Source organism: Neofelis nebulosa, chromosome 7, assembly GCF_028018385.1.
Source record: "Neofelis nebulosa isolate mNeoNeb1 chromosome 7, mNeoNeb1.pri, whole genome shotgun sequence".
Taxonomy (NCBI): domain Eukaryota; kingdom Metazoa; phylum Chordata; class Mammalia; order Carnivora; family Felidae; genus Neofelis; species Neofelis nebulosa.
In genome coordinates this window covers 23,403,421-23,425,429 of record NC_080788.1, presented here as the reverse complement: position 1 = coordinate 23,425,429, position 22,009 = coordinate 23,403,421, and the positions used below count along the sequence as shown (strand labels likewise).

The following is a 22,009-nucleotide window of genomic DNA, read 5'->3' as shown; positions in this document are numbered from 1 at the left end:
GATTAGGCCTATGGTTCACACTCACATAAATATTGTTATCAAATAGTTGGTCTGCCACACCTTAGTTTTCTCTTCTGAACACACTTATTTTTGTAATATAGGCAGACATAATTTTTGAAATCTTTATTTTCTTGTTCCTTTTTGCTTAATAATTCTGTCTTCAATTCATTTCTTTCTTCTCACATTTTATTATATGAAATCAAGAGAAGCCAAGGTGCTCCTTCAACATGCTGCTTACAAATCTCAGTTAAATATTCACTTTGTCACTCACAAGTTCTACTCTCCACAAAATGCTATTACGTAAACACAATTCAGCCAACTTGTTTGCCACTTTATAACAAAAATCACACTTTCTCCGCTGTCCAATGACATATTCTTTATTTCCATCTGAAACCTCTCAGATTGACCATCATTGTCTTTATTTCTACCAATTTCTGTGTGGTTTTTGTGTATTATCTAAGAAGATACAAGCTTTCCCTACAGCTCTCCTCTTTCCTTCCTGAACTTTCACTAGAGTGAAAGACCTTCAAAGTTTCTTCACACCAATATCATTTTTTCTAGTTTCTATCAAAACTCTTCCAGTCTCTACCTATTACCAGTTCCGTAACCATATACATACATATATATATATATATATATATATATATATATATATATATATATATAATTTGTGATAGTATCACCCTACTTGGTACCAACTTCTGTCTTACTTCAGGTTACTATAGCAAAATATCATAGACTGGGCAGCCTAAACAATTAACTTTTATTTCTCAGTTCTGGAGGCTGAAACTCCAAGATTAGGGTGCCAGCATGTTGGGTTCTTGGTGATAGCCCTCTTTTTGTTTTGCAGACAGCCACCTTCTAGCTATACCATCATATTGTGGATAGAGAAAGATTCTCTCTTGAGGAGGGCACCTTTTGGGATGAGCACTGGGTGTTGTATGGAAACCAATTTGACAATAAATTTCATATATTGAAAAAAAAAGAAAGATCCTCTCTCTCATCTTTCCTTATGAAGACACTAATGCCACATATGAGGGCTCCAAACTCATGATCCGATTACCTCAGAAAGGCCCCAATTCCTGGGGATTAGGGCTTCAATATATGAATGGGGGGGGCACAAAAATTGAGTCCAAAGCAGTACATTATTAGGATTATGTGAAGTCCATAAATTAAATCAAATAATTGACATAATGGTGATATTTGTTCTCTATCAAATTCTATGGTATATGTTTTCATTTCTTCAAGTACTCTCAGAATACTTCATGTGTTTAAGTAAATTTACTTTCTCTTTTTTCTTTCTTTCTTATCTTTCTTTCTTTCTTTTTCTTCCTTCCTTTTCAACTTTTTCAGATTTAAGTTTATTCTTATGTACTTAAATTTAGTTTCCATTAAAAAATGTCTTTCTTACATTCATTTTTAATGTCTTGTTGTTTATTTGTTTTGAGAGAGAGAGAGAGAGAGAGAGACAGAAAGAGAGAGAGAGCAGGGAAGGGGCAGAGAGAGAGAGAATCCGAAGCAAGCTCTGAGCTGCAAGTACAGTGCCTGATGTGGGGCTCAAAACATTAGATCATGACCTAAGCCAAAAACTAGAGTCAGACACTTAACCAACTGACCCGCCCAGGTGTCCCTCCTACATTTTCTACATGGGTGCTGTTTTATAAGTGAAATGTATTATTATTATATTATTTTTTTCTAAGCACCTTATTTATTTTTTTCTTTTGAAGTTTTCTGGACAGTTTTGGAGTTTCAACATATAAAAGTGTATCATCTGCTGAAAGAAATAAATTTATATTTTCCTTTGAAGTTTATATATCTATTTCTTTTGGTTTTGTATGCAATTGCATTATCAAAATACAGTTGACCCATGAACACCACAGGTTTGAACTGTGCAGGTCCATTTATATGCAGATTTTTAAAAAAATATATAGTATGCATTATAAATGTATCTTCTCTTTCTTATGATTTCCTTAATAGCATTTTGTTTTCTGTAGCTTATTCTGAGAATATAGTATATAATACATATAACATTAAAAATATGTTTTAATTGACTTTTTATGTTATCAGTAAGGCTTCTGGTCAACAGCAGGCCTTTAGTAGTTAAGTTTTTTGAAGTCAAAAGAAGTATGTGAATTTATGACTACACAGTATGGGAGTGTGGCACCCCTAACTCCATGTTGTTGAGGGATCAACTATAATGTTAACTGGCAGTGAAGAGGAGGGATCTCCTTGTTTTTGCCTGATTAAAGGAGATAATTATATGACTACATTCCTTTGACTTATTAAAAGCATAAACATGCTGAAATATTTTATTCTGAATTTTACTAATATTTATTTTTTTGCATTTTGCATTTTTCATAAACTTGATCACTAATGTGTGTGTGTATGATTGCATAATGTGCTTTTTGTTCCTATTTTTTCTTCATTTTCTTAATTGATAATGGTTTATTTTATAAATTGTGAAAAAATCAAATGAGCCTTAATATTTAATATTTTATATTATTTACTTTCTTTCATCTCCTTTATTTACTTTCTTAGTTATGTATTTTTGTGACTGTCTGCATTAAAAAAAGACATATACTATACAAAGCAATCTACAGATTTAATGCAATCCCTATCAAAATACTAACAGCATTTTTTTGCAGAGGTAGAGCATAAAATCCAAAAATTTGTATGGAAACACAAAAGTCCCCAAATAGCCAAAGCAACCTTAAAAACATACAAACAAAGCTGAAGGCATCACAATTCTGGACATCAAATCCTATTATAAAGCTGTATTGATCAAACAATATTGTACTAGCCCAAAAATAGACACATAGATCAATAGAACAGAAAACTCAGAAACGAACCTACAACTTAAATGGTCAATTAATCTTCAACAGAGCAGGAAAGAATAGCCAATGGGAAAAAGGCAGTCTTTTCAACAAATGGTGATGAGAAAACTGGACAGCAACATGCAAACGAATGAAACTAGATCACTTTCTTACACAATACACAAAAATAAATTCAAAATGGATTAAATGTGAGACCTAAAATCATAAAATTTCTAGAGGAGAATATAGGCAGCAACTCTTTGACATCGGCCATGGCAATTTCTTACTACATATGTCTCCTGAGGCAAGGGAAACAAAAGCAAAAATAAACTAGTGGGACTTCATCAAAATAAAAAGTTTCTGCATTATGAAAGAAACAATTAACAAAAATAAAAGGCAACCTACAGAATGTAAGATGATATTTGCAAATGACATATCTGATACAGGGCTAGTATATAAAATATATAAGGAATTTATAAAACTCAACACCCCTTAAATGAACAATCCAATCAAAAATGGTCAGAAGGTGGGGCGCGTGGGTGGCTGAGTCATTTGAGCCTCCGACTTCAGCTCAGTTCATGATCTTACAGCTTGTGAGTTCAAGTCCCACGTCAGGCTTTGTGCTGACAGCTCGGAGCCTGGAGCCTGCTTCAAATTCTGTGCCTCCCCTCTCTCTGCCCCCCAACCCACTCGCATTCTGTCTCTGTCTCTCTCAAAAATAAACATTAAAACAATTTTTTTAAGTGGGCAGAAGACATGTCTTCTCCAAAGAAGACATCTAGATAGCCAACAGATATATGAAAAGATGTTTAATACAGCTGACCATCAGGGAAATGCAAATCAAAACTACAATGAGATATCACCTCACACTGGTCACAATGGCTAAAATCAACAGCACAAGAAACAACAGGTGCTGGCGAGGATGTGAAGAAAGGGGAACCCTCTTGCACTGCTGGGGGGAATTCAAACTGGTACAAACTGTTTGCAAAACAGTTCCACAAATACTTAAAAATATAACTACCCTATCATACAGCAATTGCACTACTATGTATTTACCCAAAGAATATAAAAAATACTAATTCAAAAGGATGTGTGCACACCTATGCTTATATCAACATTATCTACAATAGCCAAACTACACAAATGACCTAAGTGTCCATGGATTGATGAATGGTTATGGAAGATGTGATACACACACACACACACACACACACACACATATACTATACACACATATAATGGAATATTATTCAGTCATAAAAAAAGAATGAAATCTTTCCATTTGCAATGACATGGATGGAACTAGAGTTTTATGGTAAGTGAAATAAGTCAGAGAAAGACCAATACCATAAGATTTCACTCATATATGGAATTTAAGAAACAAAACAAATAATAAAGGGAAAAATAAAAAAGAGAAAGAGAGGCAAACCAAGAAACAGACTTAACTCTAGAGAACAAACTAATGGTTACCAGAGAAGGGTGGGTGACAGGAGGGTGAAATAGGTAATGAGGGCACTTGTGATGAGCATTAGATGATGTATGTAAGTGCTTAATCACTATATTGTACACCCGAAACTACTATAACACTAGATGTTAAATGGAATTTTAATTAAAACGTTAAAAAAATAGACATTATACTGCATATGTATGCAATATATGTATCTATATACATATATAAATATTTATACTTCATACATCTGCATTATGTTTTTTTGTTGTTTTTTAAGAGAGTGAGCAAGCACATGCATGAGTGAGCAGTGGAGGGGAGAGAGAGAATCTTAAGCAGGCTTCCTGCCCAGCAGGGAGCTGAGATGGAACTTGATTTCACATGAAATCATGACCTGAGCCAAAATCAAGAGTCTGATGCTAAACCGACTCAGCCACCCAGGTGCCCCATCTGTATTATGTTTTAAATAAGCATATTGATCACAAATTTAGTTTTTTATTTGGATATATGAAGATGTCCAAATGATTATTATTTTGATATATTAAGATAAGTATTGTCTCATATTCTTCCATTCTTTTTCTCCTGGAATATAACCTATTCCTTTCTGATTTTTATATTTTTTTAAATATTTCATTTGAGATGTTTTAGGATCAATATTCACAAATGATTTTGGACTCTAGTTATCTTTGCATTGTACTGTGTTGGTAACATTCTGACACTGATGATATAGGTCATGCATAAGTTATATTAACTATCCCTTTTCTTTTGTTCTCTGGACTGGCTTATATAGCATTACAATATATTTAAAGGACTTAGTACATTTCTGGGTCAAATGTCTTCTCCTTTTCTTTCTTTGGGGGCAGGGCTAAGTACATTCCTGACAACTTTAAATTTTCATTAGCAGTTGGTTTGATCTTTGCCTTCTAATGTTTGAAAAATTATATTAATATAGATTTTAAATTTCTTTCCCATTTGAGTATACTGACTTCAGTGTAACAAGAATTTATCTATTTCTTTACTGTGTTTTTATCGTTGATTTCTTCCTATTTATTGCTTCCTATTTTCAATTGCACCTTGTCCTTTATTTTTTTAAGTTAATGTTTTGTTATTTTTTCAAAGAAACAGGTTTTATATTTCTATTTTCTGATCCACTAATTTTTGCTTTAATGATTCTTAATTCTTTCTGCTTACTTCTGTATGTGTATGTTGCAATTTCTTTAAAATTTACAGATTTGAATACCTAATTATGTAATTTGTCTTTCTAGACAATGTATATTGCTGAATTACTTTGAATTCACTCTTTAATCAATTATTTTAAGAGATATTTAAAAGAAGTTTTGAATGGTAGTGGCAAATTTTCTTGTATTGAACTTGGAAAATATTGCCTGTACTAATAATTTCTCATGTAAATGTGTTTCATTATGATCTGATGGTCATTTTTGTTAGTGTGCATTCAACACTGGAAAATGTGATATATATATTTTTATGGCAAAGATTCTGACACATATTAATTTACTTTTTTTGCACTAGTGCTGGGTTATTTCCAAGACTCCCTTTTCTCATCTCTACCCCAACTTCATCTCACACTGAGGTTGCAGTTTAGCATCTGCTGTGGAAACAAAAACCATGATCCCAAAATGTTTACAAAAGCGCAAAGTAGAAGACAATACGGGTATCAACTATGGACTGGAAATGTTTCCCTTTAAGATCTTGAAATTCAGTAAATGGATCTAATGCCATGTGAGACAAAGTGGTTTCCATATGTTAGAGGGGAAGGGGTACTAAGTAAACTTTTAGCATATTTTAAGTCTGCACATCTACCAAATTTAGTCATGTGAAACAAGCAAATCAGACTCGTTTTGCGCAGGCCTTTTTTGTGTAAAGTGATACCGTCTGTCTGGACTCCTGGGTTGAGTCCATGAATCCAAGTGGAGGAGGGGCCAGCACAACTCTGAATCACTCACAGAACAAACTTTTGTGTGGCAAGGGCTCCTTTGTTTCTGACTGAAACAGGGGTGGCCCAGCTGTCTTCATGAACAAGTCCTTGGAATACTTTGTATAGCTATGGTGGCAGTGACATCCCTTTATTTGACCTCTAAATGAGCTGAGGAGGGAACAGGAAATCCTTTTTTAAACATCATTTTATTTTTTATTTTCTTATTTAGACATCCATCACAAATAATACATGTTTTTGTTGTTGTTTACTATATATCAGAAATTAAATAGCACATTTTTAGTTTTAACTGAATGACTTTGGTTGAAAAAATTACTCCATCTTTTTGAAATTATGACTATAAAGGTAATGTGCCTCCATGCTACACAAAATCTTAAACTAATAATGTTACTTTAACACAAGTTCCAAAGATTTCAAAGAGAAAAACTTCATGGAGTATTAATTCTTGTGCAAGCTCTTCTCAAGTACACAAACACACATAAGTCCTATTTTTTACACATGTCACTTTAAAAATCCCAGCTGTTTCAAGTTCTTTGTCCAGATTACATTTGGTCATCATAACAACCCTGTAAAATAGATGGTGCTGTACCCATTTCTCATATAAAAAAGTTGAGGTATAGAAAATTTAAGTGACTTTCTCCAGATTGCATGGCTGATAAGAAGCAGTCAAGATTGTAAGTATTCTTTGTCACCAAAATCATTTTATCTTCTGATAATTCTTATTCCACTGTATCTCCTTAACTTTATTATGATCGTTCAAGATGCTATTTGAATAAAAACATGCTATTTCACAACATTAGGTAGTGTATACTAGGACAAAGTTTTCAAAGCTTTCCAGGCTCAACTTAAAAATCTCTCCTTGAGAGCAGCTTAGCCACTATTCAAAGCTCATTTTTTTTTGAGACTTTGATCTCAGTACAGTTTTTGTGAGTGACCCATGTGGTCCTTTTCTTTGGTTGTTTGGTCATCTGAGCCCTCTTTCCTCTGCAGTACTGGGGTGGCCTCAGGGGAACCAGCATATTTGAATTTTGTTTTGAATCACTCACGCTGCATGACAGTAAGAGTGAGGCTTCTACAGCCTCTTGATTGGTGAATTCTTTGGATAAAAGGAATCAATATGGAAGAAATATGACAAAAATATACTTACCAATAAAACTAGGAATTATGTAAGAAGGAACAGGCAGTGTAAAAATATAGGAGGCTAAAGCATGTTATGAGTAAGGGACTAAGAAATACCAAGTCCACAAGCCAACAGATAAAGCTCCACAGCCCCACATTCTCTAGGAATTTATTTATGTCCGTCTCTTTCCCACCTGGCTGAACCATTCATACTAAAAGATTGCATGTGTGTTTCCATTAGCAATATTCAGCTGGTCCTGACCATGTAGGTGAGGAAAGAGGCAGCATGGTGACTGTGTTGTAGAAATACAGAGTTCCATTTGCAGTTCCAATATGTCATAGTTATATGGGCAAGTAATATAACCTCATTTATACCTCATTAGGATTATGAGAAAAAATAGAGCACAAGTACCTCATAAAGTTGGTCTAGGAGTTAAATTAGTGCTTTGGAGAGTGCTTAGCACATGTCACAAACTGCAAATGGACCCTGTCTTTGCTGAATAGTCAGGGCAGTCTGAATCTCCTAGAACTCATGCATCTGGTATATTTCCACATGTTAGCCAAGATAACAATTCTGCAGTTGATGCATACAGCATTTTACACATTTTACACTGGATAAATTATTAAAATTGCGCTATTCAATTGATATTCTTTATTTGCTTGTTCAGTTACTGAAAAGATGTATGAAAATTGCCCATTTAAATTTTCTATTTTTCTCCTTATCAATTATTTATTTGATTACCAGATGACATATTATTAAATGAATACAAAATTGGAATAGTTTTATCTTCCATGTAAATTATGTTTATATACCAACCATATTTATCTCCAGCAATGTGTTTATCCTTAATATCAACTATATCTATTACAAAAGCCACAGCATTGTTATTTAGCTTTTTATTCTATTACTTTTAATGTTTCTGTATTCTTATACTGTAGATGCGTATTTTAAACAGCATATAGCTTCATTTTTATTTTAATCATGTCTGATAATCTTTGAGTTTCAGTTTTTAAACCATTTTCATTTAATCTGATAGTGTAATTGTGCTATACTATCTCCTTATTACTATTGTGTTTAGTTTTTGTTCCTTTATACATTTCACTTTTTTTTTAATCTTTTCACTCTTATATTCCGACTGGTTCCAATATTTTTATATTCTATTTTCTCTTTCATAATTTTGTCATTTGTATGTTGAAAACTTTTGTCAAAAGCCCCTTTTTTAATGTCAAGAGATAATACAAAATATTAATACAAAGAACTGTATATCTGAGTTCAAGGCTAATTGTGCTGTTATAAGGAATGTGATTGTGCTAAATTGCATGGGAACACACATTTGTGTATTTATAATAGGAGAGTGAGCTATCGATGCCACCAAAGGAATTACCAATGTCCTAATTTGTAAGTCCTTTATCTGTGTCTGCTATATTTGACCACAGCCACTTGAATATCTGTTTTCATTAGATACTAATCACTGAAGCCTGTGAAAAGGACAGAAAGATCATTTACACACTTCACACTCACAACAGCAAATACTATTAGCCTTCCATTTTCAGCTTCTAGCTCTTCCAGATATATGATAGTGTATATGTTTTATATATATCTTGAAAGATATAACTTTTACACACATTTATATGCAAATATATAATTCTTAAATATATACTTTGAAATGTAAGTAATTTCACATCAAGCTTTACAGGATAAAAACATGTAAACATACGCACTTGGTTCTGGTCAAGTAAAACACAAAACCACAAGGTAACCACATGTTAAAGAGTGCACTTGAAGAGGAATGAGGGAAAGAACGGACATGTAAACAACAAAGATGAGCAGTTGTACCACAAAGGCCCTGCGAGGGTCCATTTCTTAAGGCTGTAGTAGCAAAAAGCTCCTTGTTCAGTTAAGACTTCTCCCTTCACCCTGTCACATTTATTCTTGAGGGACTTCAAAATGAGTGTGGAAATTCTGTAAACACTAGACTAGAACTGAATCAATCCTGTTGAAAACAGAGATGACAAAATAAACCATAAACTACAGTAATATTCATTTCATCGAACAATAACTTTAAGGACTTTGTTACAGTTTACCACAGTAAAACAGCATAACCCTGAAATGAGGATGGACAAGAAAACAGAGATGAATGCTTTGTAAAAATGGCTTCCATAGCCCCTGTAAATGATAGATGTGTCTATAAACAACAAACAAGCAATAGCATATGACAGACAGAGCCTTAGCACACTAGACCACATGCCACAGCATAATGCTACAGATTCAAACTGGAATATTTTTCCAGCTTATAATGAAGTAAGTCCCACTGGTCCTCTGAGAAAAAAAAAACAACAAAAAACGCACTCTTTCCCAGTGAAAGAAAACACTTAAACAACAGATTGGCCAGCCGAAGCATGACAAGCTTTTTTTTACTGCTTTTAAAGGGCATCTCGCCCTCTCCCACCTGAGTAGGCTCCAAAAGTTGACTGCAGTGAGCACCGGATGCCTCAGCACCCTGCCTCTGAGGATCCTCTCCTGGGCCCTCAGGGGTTGCATGCTTGTAAAAACAGTTCTCTCCAAATGGGCAGTAACCCCTGCCTTCAGCAAAATACCTGCAAGTCTTGTTGCTCATTGCCTCCTTGTACTGCTGAATAAGTTTCTGTTTCTCTTCCTCCTCCTCCACCCAGAACTCACTGGGAATGACAAAGTTGGAGGTAACCCTGCACTGTGGACAGGACTTGACGATCCTGTTGCCAAACTGTTTGTCAGTCCTCCACCTGCGGATACACTTAAGACAGTAGGTGTGGTTGCAGTTGGAGAGGATGCCAAAGCGGCAGTCACTAGGGTTGACTTTCTCATAGACAACCTCCATGCAGATGCCACACACCTTGTCCATACTTCGCTGCACTGCAAATGAGAGTTCCATATCCTTCTCGTGTGCTTCAATGCAAGCCTTTGTATGGTCTGCCCTCTGCACAGCATCCACAGGGTGCAAGACCTGAAGCCCACACATATCGCATATCTCTCCATGGATATACATACAACTCTCCCCACGAAAGCACTGCCCCATGGCAGCATCACGGCAAAGCTGCTGACCCCTGCCCACTGCAATCTGTTCCCTCTCAGTCACTGGGCTCTGTAAAGGAGCCCTGGGAACAAAAGGGACCATGCGGCCCCTATAGGGTTGCCCGGGTACAAATTCAATAGCATTCTCCCAGCCTTCTACACTGGCTCCTCCTGCAGCTTCAAGGCCTGCATTGTCTCTCTCAGCTTCAAAGAAACCCCTTTCAGCAGCCAAGCCAATCACAGGCAAGGAGCATGAAGGCGCAGCAGAGGGGGCTTTCGCCACTTCCTGAGGCAGGGTCTCAGTATGCGCAGCCGTGCTAGGGCCTTGGTCTGCAGAGGCCTGAGGCAGTGAACCATGGCCCTCCCTGGCCAACTGCTGGCCTGAGAGGTCATGTGAGTAGCGACAATTCTCCCCCTCCTTGCAAAGCCCATGCAGATAATACCTGCAGATGACTTGCTTCGTCCAGCTGCCACCACTCCGGCCCTGCATGCGACTGGGCCCAGCCCCGCCCCCTGCAGCCTGGGCAGGCCTCAGACGTGACGCGCGAAGGGGGGCCGGACCTGTAGCCGCAAATTGCCGGAAGACCGGGCGTGTGCGGAGACTAGGCCCAGGTGCACCCTCCCTTGCTGCCTCGGCACCCGTAGATGCCCCAGGTGCCTCAGAGGCTTCAGTGGGAGCTGCAGGCTCTTCCATGGCAGCCTCTTCCCCCCAAAAGGTACCGGAACTTCCCCTGTGTGCCTTCCTTTGGGCTAGAGGCCCGGAGGGTACCAGCCGGCACCGGGACCTTGTTTCGGGGAAGTGTGCATCTCTTTTCCTTTTCCCCTGCTCTCTTCCTGTGACTGTGGTTCCTACTGGCTTCTCTGAGCAGGCGCGGCGGACACTTCCTGTGGTGGCAACGTCAATCCTCTATTCATTCCGTACGGTCTGTGCAGCGTGCACGGTGATTGCGGATCTTCCTTTGTTCTCGCTGCCGGGGCTGCCCCGCCCCTTCCCCGGCCTCTGCCCCCGCTAGTCTGCATGCCAGCTGGCGGATCCCAACGCTTCTTGCTGGCAGGCTGCTCTGGAGGACGTAATCACAACTCTTTGAGGTTTTTATTTAATTTCTTCCAGTGTTCATTCAGACACCTTGTATTTGATTGTTTTTTCACATATGTCTGTTTTAAAAATCATAATCCTCCCCCCCCCACTCTCCCATATAAATTATAAATTCTTTTTTGTTCATTTCATTTTACGTCTACGTGGGACTGTGTGTGTGTGTGCGTGTGCGCGCGCGCGCGCGCGCGCGAGCGCATTAAGTCTTACGACTGTCACTGTGAGATGCTTTTTGTAGATGCGACAAGATTTCTGGTCTTTATTTTCTGGAAATTCTTACAAGCTTACGGTGGAAATGCTCTTTGTCAGCAAGCCATTAGCAGAGAGTGCTTTGGAGGCGAGACCACTTTAGTGCCTTTCAGATGTCTTAGTTTATTGTGATTTCCAATTCTCCCTTCCCACTGTGCAGAAGCTGCTGAATCCGTACGATCCTGATGCAGGCATAATAAGCCACTGTCCTCTGTGTGACCCTGGCTTTTATTTTCTCTTGCTGGTTTAACTCATGGTGGTCCTTTGTCTCCCTTTCTTTCACTGAGGTTTGTATGGTATTGTGGCAGGCCAGCCTTTCATAATGTATTCATTCTCTATCATTCTGCTCACAAGTGGTGCTTTTTAATTTCCTCTGTGAGCTCTTTGTCCCCTTGCAAATAAATTTTAGTAGATTAATAAATATATATATATATACATATATATGCATACATATATATGTATATATATATATATACATATATATATATATATATATAGGCCTCCTGTGCTAAGAGTTCGTATCCTGGATTTATACTGAATTTTATCTTGTAGTTTTCTGCATTCAGAAATTATTTTACATTATTTTCCTCCTTTATTCTTTTAATGTGATTATTTACACTGATAGATTTTCAGGTATTTAAAAATTTACTATTTTTCCCTCAGAAATAAGCATTTCTGTGTTATGATGGTTTATTATTTTATATATTATTGGATTTTGTTTGCCAAAATGAATTTCTTAGGATTTATGGTGTAAATTTTAAAATGGGAGAAAGCACAGAAGTCAGATTGAAGTAAATAATAAAGAAAAAATAAACCTGAAGTAGTGTAATGAATCAAGTGTAATCCTTTAAATGGATTATTGAGACGTATGAAATTTGTTAAGAAAAAAATGAAGAAGCCTCAAATAATATTGAGAATTTTAAAAGTGGTGTCACTACATTAATAATAGACATGAAAAATTGTGATAGGATATCAGAAATAAGTTTAAGCCATTAAGTGTGAAAATTTGTACAAAATGGTCATATTTCTAGAGCCACATCTATTAATAAAAATGACAGGAGCAGAAAAAAGAAATACTGGCCTATTACATAAATTGAATCTGTAATTAAAAATAATTTTTAAATGAAAGATTTTAAAGATTTCTATCTGAAATAAATAGGCAAAATTTTCTTTATTTATTATCGTCAGTCCTAGCCAGTACCATAAAGCAAGCAAAGAAATAAAAGATGTTATAATTGTAAAAGAATTATTAATAGGAGACAGCAGAAAATTAAAAAAAATTGATAAGCCATTAGATTTAATAAGCATATTTAACAAGGACATTGGATAGAAGTACAATATACCAAACAGTTATATTTCCATTTCAGTTAATGACATTTAAACACTTAAAATTCTTAACATTGATAGCAACATAAAAAGTTAACTACCCCAGAAATTAAACTATTTAACATTGTAAAAACTAAAATTATTTTTTTATTTGGGAAGATTTAAAGAAATCAGGGGATACTGTGATCATGCAGTAGAATATTTTCAAAAGGTAAGCTTTTCCTAATTTGGTAATTATGAGAATATTGCTGCTTTCCACCATGAATGTAGGAACTCTTGGTGATTTTGAATTTTCCTCTTTGTATAGTTACTGATTTTTGTATTGGTGATGCCAGTTCTTCCAAAGTCTAACTTGCATTCTCTTTCCTCTCATAAATGCATTGGTTAATGGTGTTCCTCTGACAGCCCCTCAGATTTTCACAGGGAAAAGACTTGGAGCATAGAGTGGGTTTATATAGCAAGCTTTTCACAGATTCACAAACAAGAATCTTGAATATTAAACTGTTATTTCCTAAATGATAATATGTTCCCAGCACGGTGTTTAATTTATATTTGATCCACTTTTTACAGACCAGCACTGTCCATAGAATGTTCTGTGTTGATTTTTATGTATGTACTATCCAGTATGGTAGATGTTAGCCCCATGTGGCTCTTGAGCACTTGAAATGCAGCTAGGATGACTGAGGAACTGAATATTTAATTTCAAATTTAATTTAAATAGCTACATAGAGCTAGGAGCTACTATATTGGACAGTGAAGTTCTATAGAGTATTTGACCATCCCATCTCCTCAGGCATGAGGGTACAGAGATTTTCTAACCTGCTTGAGGCTATGCAGCTGGCATGGGGCAGCATTTGTTTTCAGACCCCCACCTCAATGGCCCCAATTGTGTTCATGTCCTAACATCTCATAGTGAACTATGTGTTCTAGTTTTATAATGCAAATATTTCATATACACTATTAGAAACTAAAATTGTACCCCATGATTTTAAATATATGAGATGAAACAACTGGAAATGGGGCAGAGCATGTTGAAAGAATAAGCAGACTCTTCCCATCTGGGTCACATATCTATTCTCAGAGAATTGTCTCTGACTGTCATAGTCCATATTCCTGCCCTGTTTTTCTTATGTTTTATGTTTTATTTTTTTAAGCACTGATGTTTTCACACAGTCTCTGAGAATACACATCTGATCATGTCTCCAGTTATTTGGCTCAGCTGAGTGCTCTTTTCCCAAAAAACACACCAAGGGCCTCAGGAAATGTGACCTAAGGCCAACTTGTGCACACATCAGTCTTCAGGGCAGCACAAGAGCTCCTCGCTGGTCAGGATTTATATATCCAATTGGAATGAATGAAAACAATGTTCCACTTGAGAAGGCTGCACTAAAAACTGCACTTGAGAAGGCTGCACTAAAAACACAGAATGAGAAGGGGAGGGGGGGGCAGTTGCAGGGGTGGTATAAACACTGCAGGGCTGAGACACAGTCCAGCAGCTTAACAAAAGCCCAGGAAGCAGGAGACTAGTTCAGAAATGGACTGTAGGGATGGATAGAAAAAACTAGGAGGCTTCACAGTCTTTTATTCCAAATATCTCAGGCCTGCTGGGATCAGCCCCACATACCTGATACCCATATATAAAAGATGCACAATTGTCTCAAAGTAATTTCCTTCAGCAAACACATCTGCTTCAGGTCCAATGTTTAGGTACTAATGTGGGGTGTGGAGATAGGAATTAAAAGGAAAGGTCTAGATTCAGGCATCAGGGGTTCAAATCTGGAATCCACAACTTTCAAACTGAAGGATTCATTTTGGGCAAATTAATCACCCTCTTTTACTTCATTTGGCAAATGGCAGGAATAGTAATAATAGCAATAACAATATGAATGATTATATCACAGGTTTGCTGTATTAAAGGAGATAAATATATTTTTTAATCTTTTTAATGTTTATTTATTTTGTTGAGAGAGAGGAACACGGAACACAAGTGGGGTAGGAGGTGGGAGCAAGGGAGACACAGAATAGAAAAACAGGCTCTAGGCTCCCAGCTGTCGGCACAGAGTCCGACGTGGAGCTCGAACCCATGAACTGTGAGATCGTGACCTGAACTGAAGTTGGATGCTCAACTAACTGAACCACCCAGGTGCTGCAAAAAGAGTGAATTCTTAGGAAATAATTAGAGTATTACCTGTTAAAAAGGATAGTCTCAGATCTCCATAAATGTTTTTTGACTAAAAACCAAAGAATCATGGGGCTCCTGGGTGGCTCAGTTTCTTAAGCATCCAACTCTTGATTTTGGCACAGGTCAGTGAATTAATACTTATTTTCTCACACGAATAAGCAAACTGAGTTTTATTTTGAAATTTTCAGAGGCAGTTTTTGACAACTCTAGTTCAGAATTCAAACTCACCAAATTGTATATGTCAATTATGTGCAGTTTTGTATATCAGTTATACTTCAATAAGCTGAAAAAAAGAGTCAAGCTTTAAAGCTAGGTATTATATATATATATATTATATATATATATTTATATTTTATATATATATTATATATATATTATATATATATATTATATATATATATTTTATATATATATATATATTTTATATATATATATATATAATCAGTTTTAGGTGCCTTTGTGCAGTATTTTTGTCCCCTCACCACTTATGATTGTGATGAAATTCTACGTGGAGCAGGACTCTGTTATCTCATTCTATGAATGGGTGGGCTATTTTGAGGAATTCGTATCTATTCATCATGAATGAATAAATAGATAATAAAGTTACTCAAAAATGCCTTTCTGGTTCCGTTTTTCAATACTATATTTCAAAAGGTGCACATGCTCCTCAAGCAACTGAATTATGGTATCATAAAATTACTCTCATTATAAAATTACACCAAATTATCTGTATCATAATTAAGTACTGAAAATTTAAGAAATTTTCTGGATGCATTTCTATAAGTGCTAAGAATTCATGTATGTGTATACTTTAGCATGGGTAACAAAATTTTTTTAATTTTCATATTGATATATTTTACAGATCTGAAACATACTTTTTTTTCTTTTTTATATTAAATATAATTTATTTTCAAATTGGTTTCCATATAACACCCAGTGCTCATCCCAATAGGTGCCTTCCTCAATGCCCATCACCCTTTCCCCTCTCCCCCACCCCTGTCAACCCTCAGTTTGGACTCAGTATTTAAGAGTCTCTGATGGTTTGCATCCCTCCCTCTCTGTAACTTTTTTTCCTTTCCCCTCCCCCATGGTTCTCTGTTAAGTTTCTCAGGATCCACAAAAACATACTTAAATTTCAATTTCTAACCAGATTAAATAGTTTATATAAGGCCAATATTTCCATACACAACAATGATAGAAACTGGACAAACATATGAAGTAAGTACTTGAGGGACTTAGGAAACAGCTAATGTGTCCTTTTTTTTTTTTAATTTTTTAGTTTTTAAAATTTACATCCAAATTAGTTAGCATATAGTGAAACAATGATTTCAGGAGTAGATTCCTTAGTGCTCCTTACCCATTTAGCCTATTCCCCCTCCCACAACCCCTCCAGTAACCCCCAATTTGTTCTCCATTTCTCCCCCTCCCTGTTTTTATATTGTTTTTGTTTCCCTTCCCTTATGTTCATCTGTTTTGTCTCTTAAAGTCCTCATATGAGTAAAGTCATATGATATTTGTCTTTCTCTGACTAATTTCACTTAACATAATACCCTCCAGTTCCATCCACGCAGTTACAAATGGCAAGATTCCATTCTTTTTGATTGCTGAATAATATTCCATTGTATATATATACCACATCTTTATCCATTCATCCATCGATGGACATTTAGGCTCTTTCCATACTTTGGCTATTGTTGATAGTGCTGCTATAAACATTGGGGTGCATGTGTCCCTTCAAAACAGCACACCTATGTGCCGTGGACAAATGCCTAGTAGTGCAATTGCTGGGTCTTAGGGTAGTTCTTTTTAAATTTTTTTTTTTTTCAACATTTTTTTATTTATTTTTGGGACAGAGAGAGACAGAGCATGAACAGGGGAGGGGCAGAGAGAGAGGGAGACACAGAATCGGAAACAGGCTCCAGGCTCCAAGCCATCAGCCCAGAGCCTGACGCGGGGCTCGAACTCACGGACCGCGAGATCGTGACCTGGCTGAAGTCGGACGCTTAACCGACTGCGCCACCCAGGCGCCCCTGGGTAGTTCTATTTTTAGTTTTTTGAGTCACCTCCATACTGTTTTCCAGAGTGGCTGCACCAGCTTGCATTGCCACCAACAATGCAAAAGAGATCCTCTTTCTCTGCATCCTTGCCAACACTTGTTGTTGCCTGAGTTGTTAATGTTAGCCATTCTGACAGGTGTCAGGTGGTATGTCATTATGGTTTTGATTTGTATTTCTGTGATGATGAGTGATGTTGACCATTTTGTCATGTGTTGGTTGGCCATCTGGATGTCTTCTTTGGAGAAGTGTCTATTCATGTCTTTTGCCCATTTATTCACTGGATTATTTGCCTTTTGGGTGTTGAGTTTGATAACTTCTTTATAGATTTTGGATACTAACCCTTTATATGATATGTCATTTGCCAATATCTTCTCCCATTCTGTCGGTTACCTTTTAGTTTTGCTGATTGAGGAAACAGCTAATGTGTCTTAACACATTATTATTTAGTAACCTAAATAACCCATGAATTACAAAAAGAAATCACAAAGGTGCCTGAGTGACCGAGTGAGTTGATTTCAGCTCAGATCATGATCTCAGGTTTATGAAATCGAACCCCACATCTGGCTCCATGTTGGGCATGGAGCCTGCTTAAGATTCTCTCACTCCCTTTCCCTCTGCCTCTCTCCTGCTTTCTTTATCTCTTTCAGGAAAAAAATCACAAAGAAAATTGGAAAATATTTTCAACTGAACAACAATGAAAATATGGCATATTAAAATATTTAATATGCAACTAAAGCCATGCTTAGAGGCTAAATGTATAGCCTCATAAAGGAAATTTTTAGCCTCAATAAGGAAAGAAAAGCTTCATTTACAGAAGTTAAAAAAAAAAAGTCAGCAAGAAGACAGAGAAGGGGAGAAAATATCCCACAGTAATATTGGAGTCTTCTCGCCACCTTCCACTTTAGGAAAAGGGAATAGAGACTGTGCCATAGGTATACTCAGACCTACGAAACGTGGCCACTAGGATAATAGGACAGAATTCATCTAACTTTTGGCTTCTTAGAGGAGTGCTTTTTATTTTTTTAAATATAAAAATATTCACATAATTTTCAAAGTTTCTTACCCTGTTCCTTTCCTCCTCCATAATATTTAGGTAGTTTTAAAGAGAATTGTGAACAATCATACCTAACTGACCAGTCAATGTCATTGGTCTCCCACATACAATTTTAAGAAAGCACATTAATATTTCTGCCACTAGAGAGCAGAGATGTAATTGATTAAATAAACAAAAGGGAGAAAACCCAGCAAGGCTTTAGAGATTTTGATGCACAATTAATATACAGACCTAATAAATGTTTATGAAAGCATTATATCTATCAAATTTAGTCTGTGAAAATTACACACCAGGCACCTCTGACAATTAACAACTTACTGGGCCTAAAGAATACCTCAATAATTTCAAAGGATTGAAATAATTCAGAATATATTTCCCTACTCCAATATAAATTTGAGCCAGAAATCAATAACAAAATGTAACTAGAAAATCATTTCTATATTGAAATATTGATACCTATATTTCCAAATAACCCCAAATTCAAAGAAAAAAATCACAAAGTAAATCAGAAAACATTATGATTTAATTAACAATGAAGGTGCCTATATAAAAATTTGTCTATGATTTACGGAAATCAGTACTCCTTAGAGGAAATTCTATACCTTAAAAGGAATATATTAGAAAATGAGAGGGGCGCCCGGGTGGCTCAGCCAGTTGAGCGTCCGACTTCTGGTCGGGTCATGATCTCATGGTTCGTGAGTTCGAGCCCCGCGTTGGACTCTGTGTTGACAGCTCAGAGCCTGGAGCCTGCTTCGGATTCTGTGTCTCCCTATCTCTGCCCCATCCCCACTCATGCTCTTCTCTCTCTGTCTTAAAAATAAATAAAAACCTTAAAAAATTAAAAAAAAAAGAAAATGAGAAATTCTGGTTATTTCTGATATATTCACTCTCTGGGTAGTAACAACAACAATAACAAAAAAGTAATTTTAACCAAAAGAAAATAGATGGAAGGAAACAACAAAAATAAGAACATAAATTAATAAAAGAAAACAAACATATAACAAAGAGAATAGCCAGAGGTTGACTATTTAATAGGATTAGTAATGTGACTAAACCTCTGGAGTGCTTCACTGAAAACAAACAAAAACAACAACAACAACAGCAACAACAAAAACACACAGGGATTACTCAAGTATCCAATATGAAGAATTGATAACAGTGATATTTCCACTGTTCATATATACTTTAAGGAGATGATAAAGGCCATTAAATATGAAAATGTAGGTGAAATGGGCAACTTCCTAGAAAACACAGATTATAAAAGTAAAATCAGAGTAAATGTGAAATAGGAATAGCCTGCTAGCTGTTAAAGAAAAGTAATTGTAATTAAATGCCTTCTTACAAAACTTTAGGCCCAGATGGATTCACAATAAATCCCATTAAATATGTAAGAAGAAACATTAGAGACCCCTGTTGCTCATAAACTTTGATGTGAATTAATAGAAAATTAACAGTAAAGTCCAATGGTCTATAAAAGGATAATACATAACAGCAAAGAAGGGTTAACTCTTTTGATTTAAGATAATGTCTATATTTGAAAGCAAATTTTAAAAACTCCACAGATACAGAGAACAGGTTGGTGGTTGCCAGAGGCAGTGGGTGGGGAAGGAGCAAAGTAGGTGAAGGTGGTCAAAGGTACAAACTTCCAGTCATAAAATAAATAAGTCCTGGGGATGTAATGTGCAAAGTGGTGACTATAGTTAATAATACTACAATATTGTATATTTGAAAGTTGATAAGACAGTTCTCATAAAAAAATTATAACTGTGTGTTGATGGATGTTAACTAGGCTTATTGTGGTAATCATTTTGCAATGTATACAAATATTGAAGCAGTATGTTGTTTGTTTGCTGGAAACTAATATAATGGTGTGTGTTAAGTGTATCTTAATAAAAAGAATTAAAGAGCTTATTTGCATACACAGATATTTCTCAGAACACCAACTGCAAACTGCACTTAAAATTGTGTTACGTCAGTGAAAGAAGTATATAGCCGTTCTGTAAAGCACTTAGAGAACTTTTAAAGAACACCTGCAGTAAAGATGTTCCTAATATACTGCATACAAGCTGCACTGAGAACAGTGTTATATTAGTGCATGAAACTTATGCCCGTTCTGTAATCATGTAAATTAAGACATTTCTAACAACAGAATTCACATGATGCATTTAGGACACTGTTATATGAGTAAATGTAAGTGATGTCTATTCTGAAATGAACATAGAGAATTGTTTGAGAACACTTGTAGTAAGTATGTTTCTAAGAACGTTACTTGCAAACTGCATCGAGAACAGTGTTATGTCAGTGAATTAAGGCTATATCCATTCTATAATGCACATAAATAAGTATTTAAGAATGGTTATAATAAAGGTGTTTCTAAAAGTGATTTAAAAATCTGTTAGTGCAATTAACTGCACTAATACTTAAAGGGGAAAAATAAAATAATAAACTCCTCCACAAATCTATATTTTCTCTGTTAAAATAACATACATTTACAATAAAATTCTTAAGACACTAATAATAGCAAATAAGTTTTTGTTCTAGCTCTGTTAAAAGTGCTGGTGTTATTTTGATAGTTATTAATTGAATGTGTAGATTGCTCTGGGTAGCATAAACATTTCAACATATATTTTTTAACATATAGTTTAACATATTTAGTTAATATAGATATTTACCAATGTTTATTCTTCCAATCCATGGGCATGGAATGTTCTTCCATTTCTTTGTGTCTTTCAATTTCTTTCATAAGTGTTCTATAGTATTCAGCATACAGATCTTTTACTTCTTTGGTTAGGTTTATTCCTAGGTATCTTACGAGTTTTGGTGCAATTAAAAATTGGATTGATTCTTGAATTTCTCTTTCTGCTGCTTCATTATTGGCATATATAAATGCAACAGATTACTGTACATTGATTTTATAACCTGTGACTTTGCTAAATTCATGTGTCAGTTCTAGAAATTTATTGGTGATTGATTTGTAGATATTGATCCACCCCTGCAGCCCAGGAATAAATCCCACTTGATTGTGGTGAATAATTATTTTAATGTATTGCTATATTTGATTCTCTGTTACCTTGTTGAGAATTTTTACATCCATGTTCATCAGGGAAATTGGTCTGTAATTCTCCTTTTTAGTGGGGTCTTTGATTTTGGAATGAAGGTAATGCTGCCCTCATAGAATGAGTTTGGAAGTTTTTCTTCCATTTCTATTTTTTTTGCAACAGTTTCAAAAGAATAAGTATTAATTCTTCTTTAAATATTTGGTAGAATTCCCCTGGGAAGCTATCTGGCCCTAAAATCTTTTTGGGATATTTTTTATTAATGATTCAATTTCTTTACTGGTTATGGGTCTGTTCAAATTTTCTATTTATTCTTGTTTGAGTTTTGGTAGTTTATATGTTTCTGTGAATATATCAGCTTCTTCCATATTGCTCCATTTGCTGGCATATAATTGCTCATAATATTCTCTTAAAAATGATTGTATTTCTGCAGTGTTGGTTGTGACCTCTCCTCTTTCATTCATGGTTTTATTTATTTGGGTCCTTTCCTTTTTCTTTTTGATAAGTCAGGCTAGGGGGTTATCATTTTTTAAAATTATTTCAAAGAACCAGTTCCTAGTTTCATTGATATGTTCTTTTTTAATGTCAGTATCATTGATTTCTATTA

The 22,009-nt window shown here is 35.7% G+C and overlaps 1 protein-coding gene across 1 annotated transcript; it reads right to left on the bottom strand.

The window, feature by feature from the left end:
* Window positions 1-6,383: 6,383 nt before the first annotated feature.
* Window positions 6,384-11,218, bottom strand: MKRN3 (makorin ring finger protein 3). The gene has a single exon (XM_058736849.1). The coding sequence runs from the start codon at window positions 11,077-11,079 to the stop codon at window positions 9,595-9,597; it is 1,485 nt and encodes a 494-aa protein (XP_058592832.1). The 5' UTR covers window positions 11,080-11,218; the 3' UTR covers window positions 6,384-9,594.
* Window positions 11,219-22,009: the final 10,791 nt, after the last annotated feature.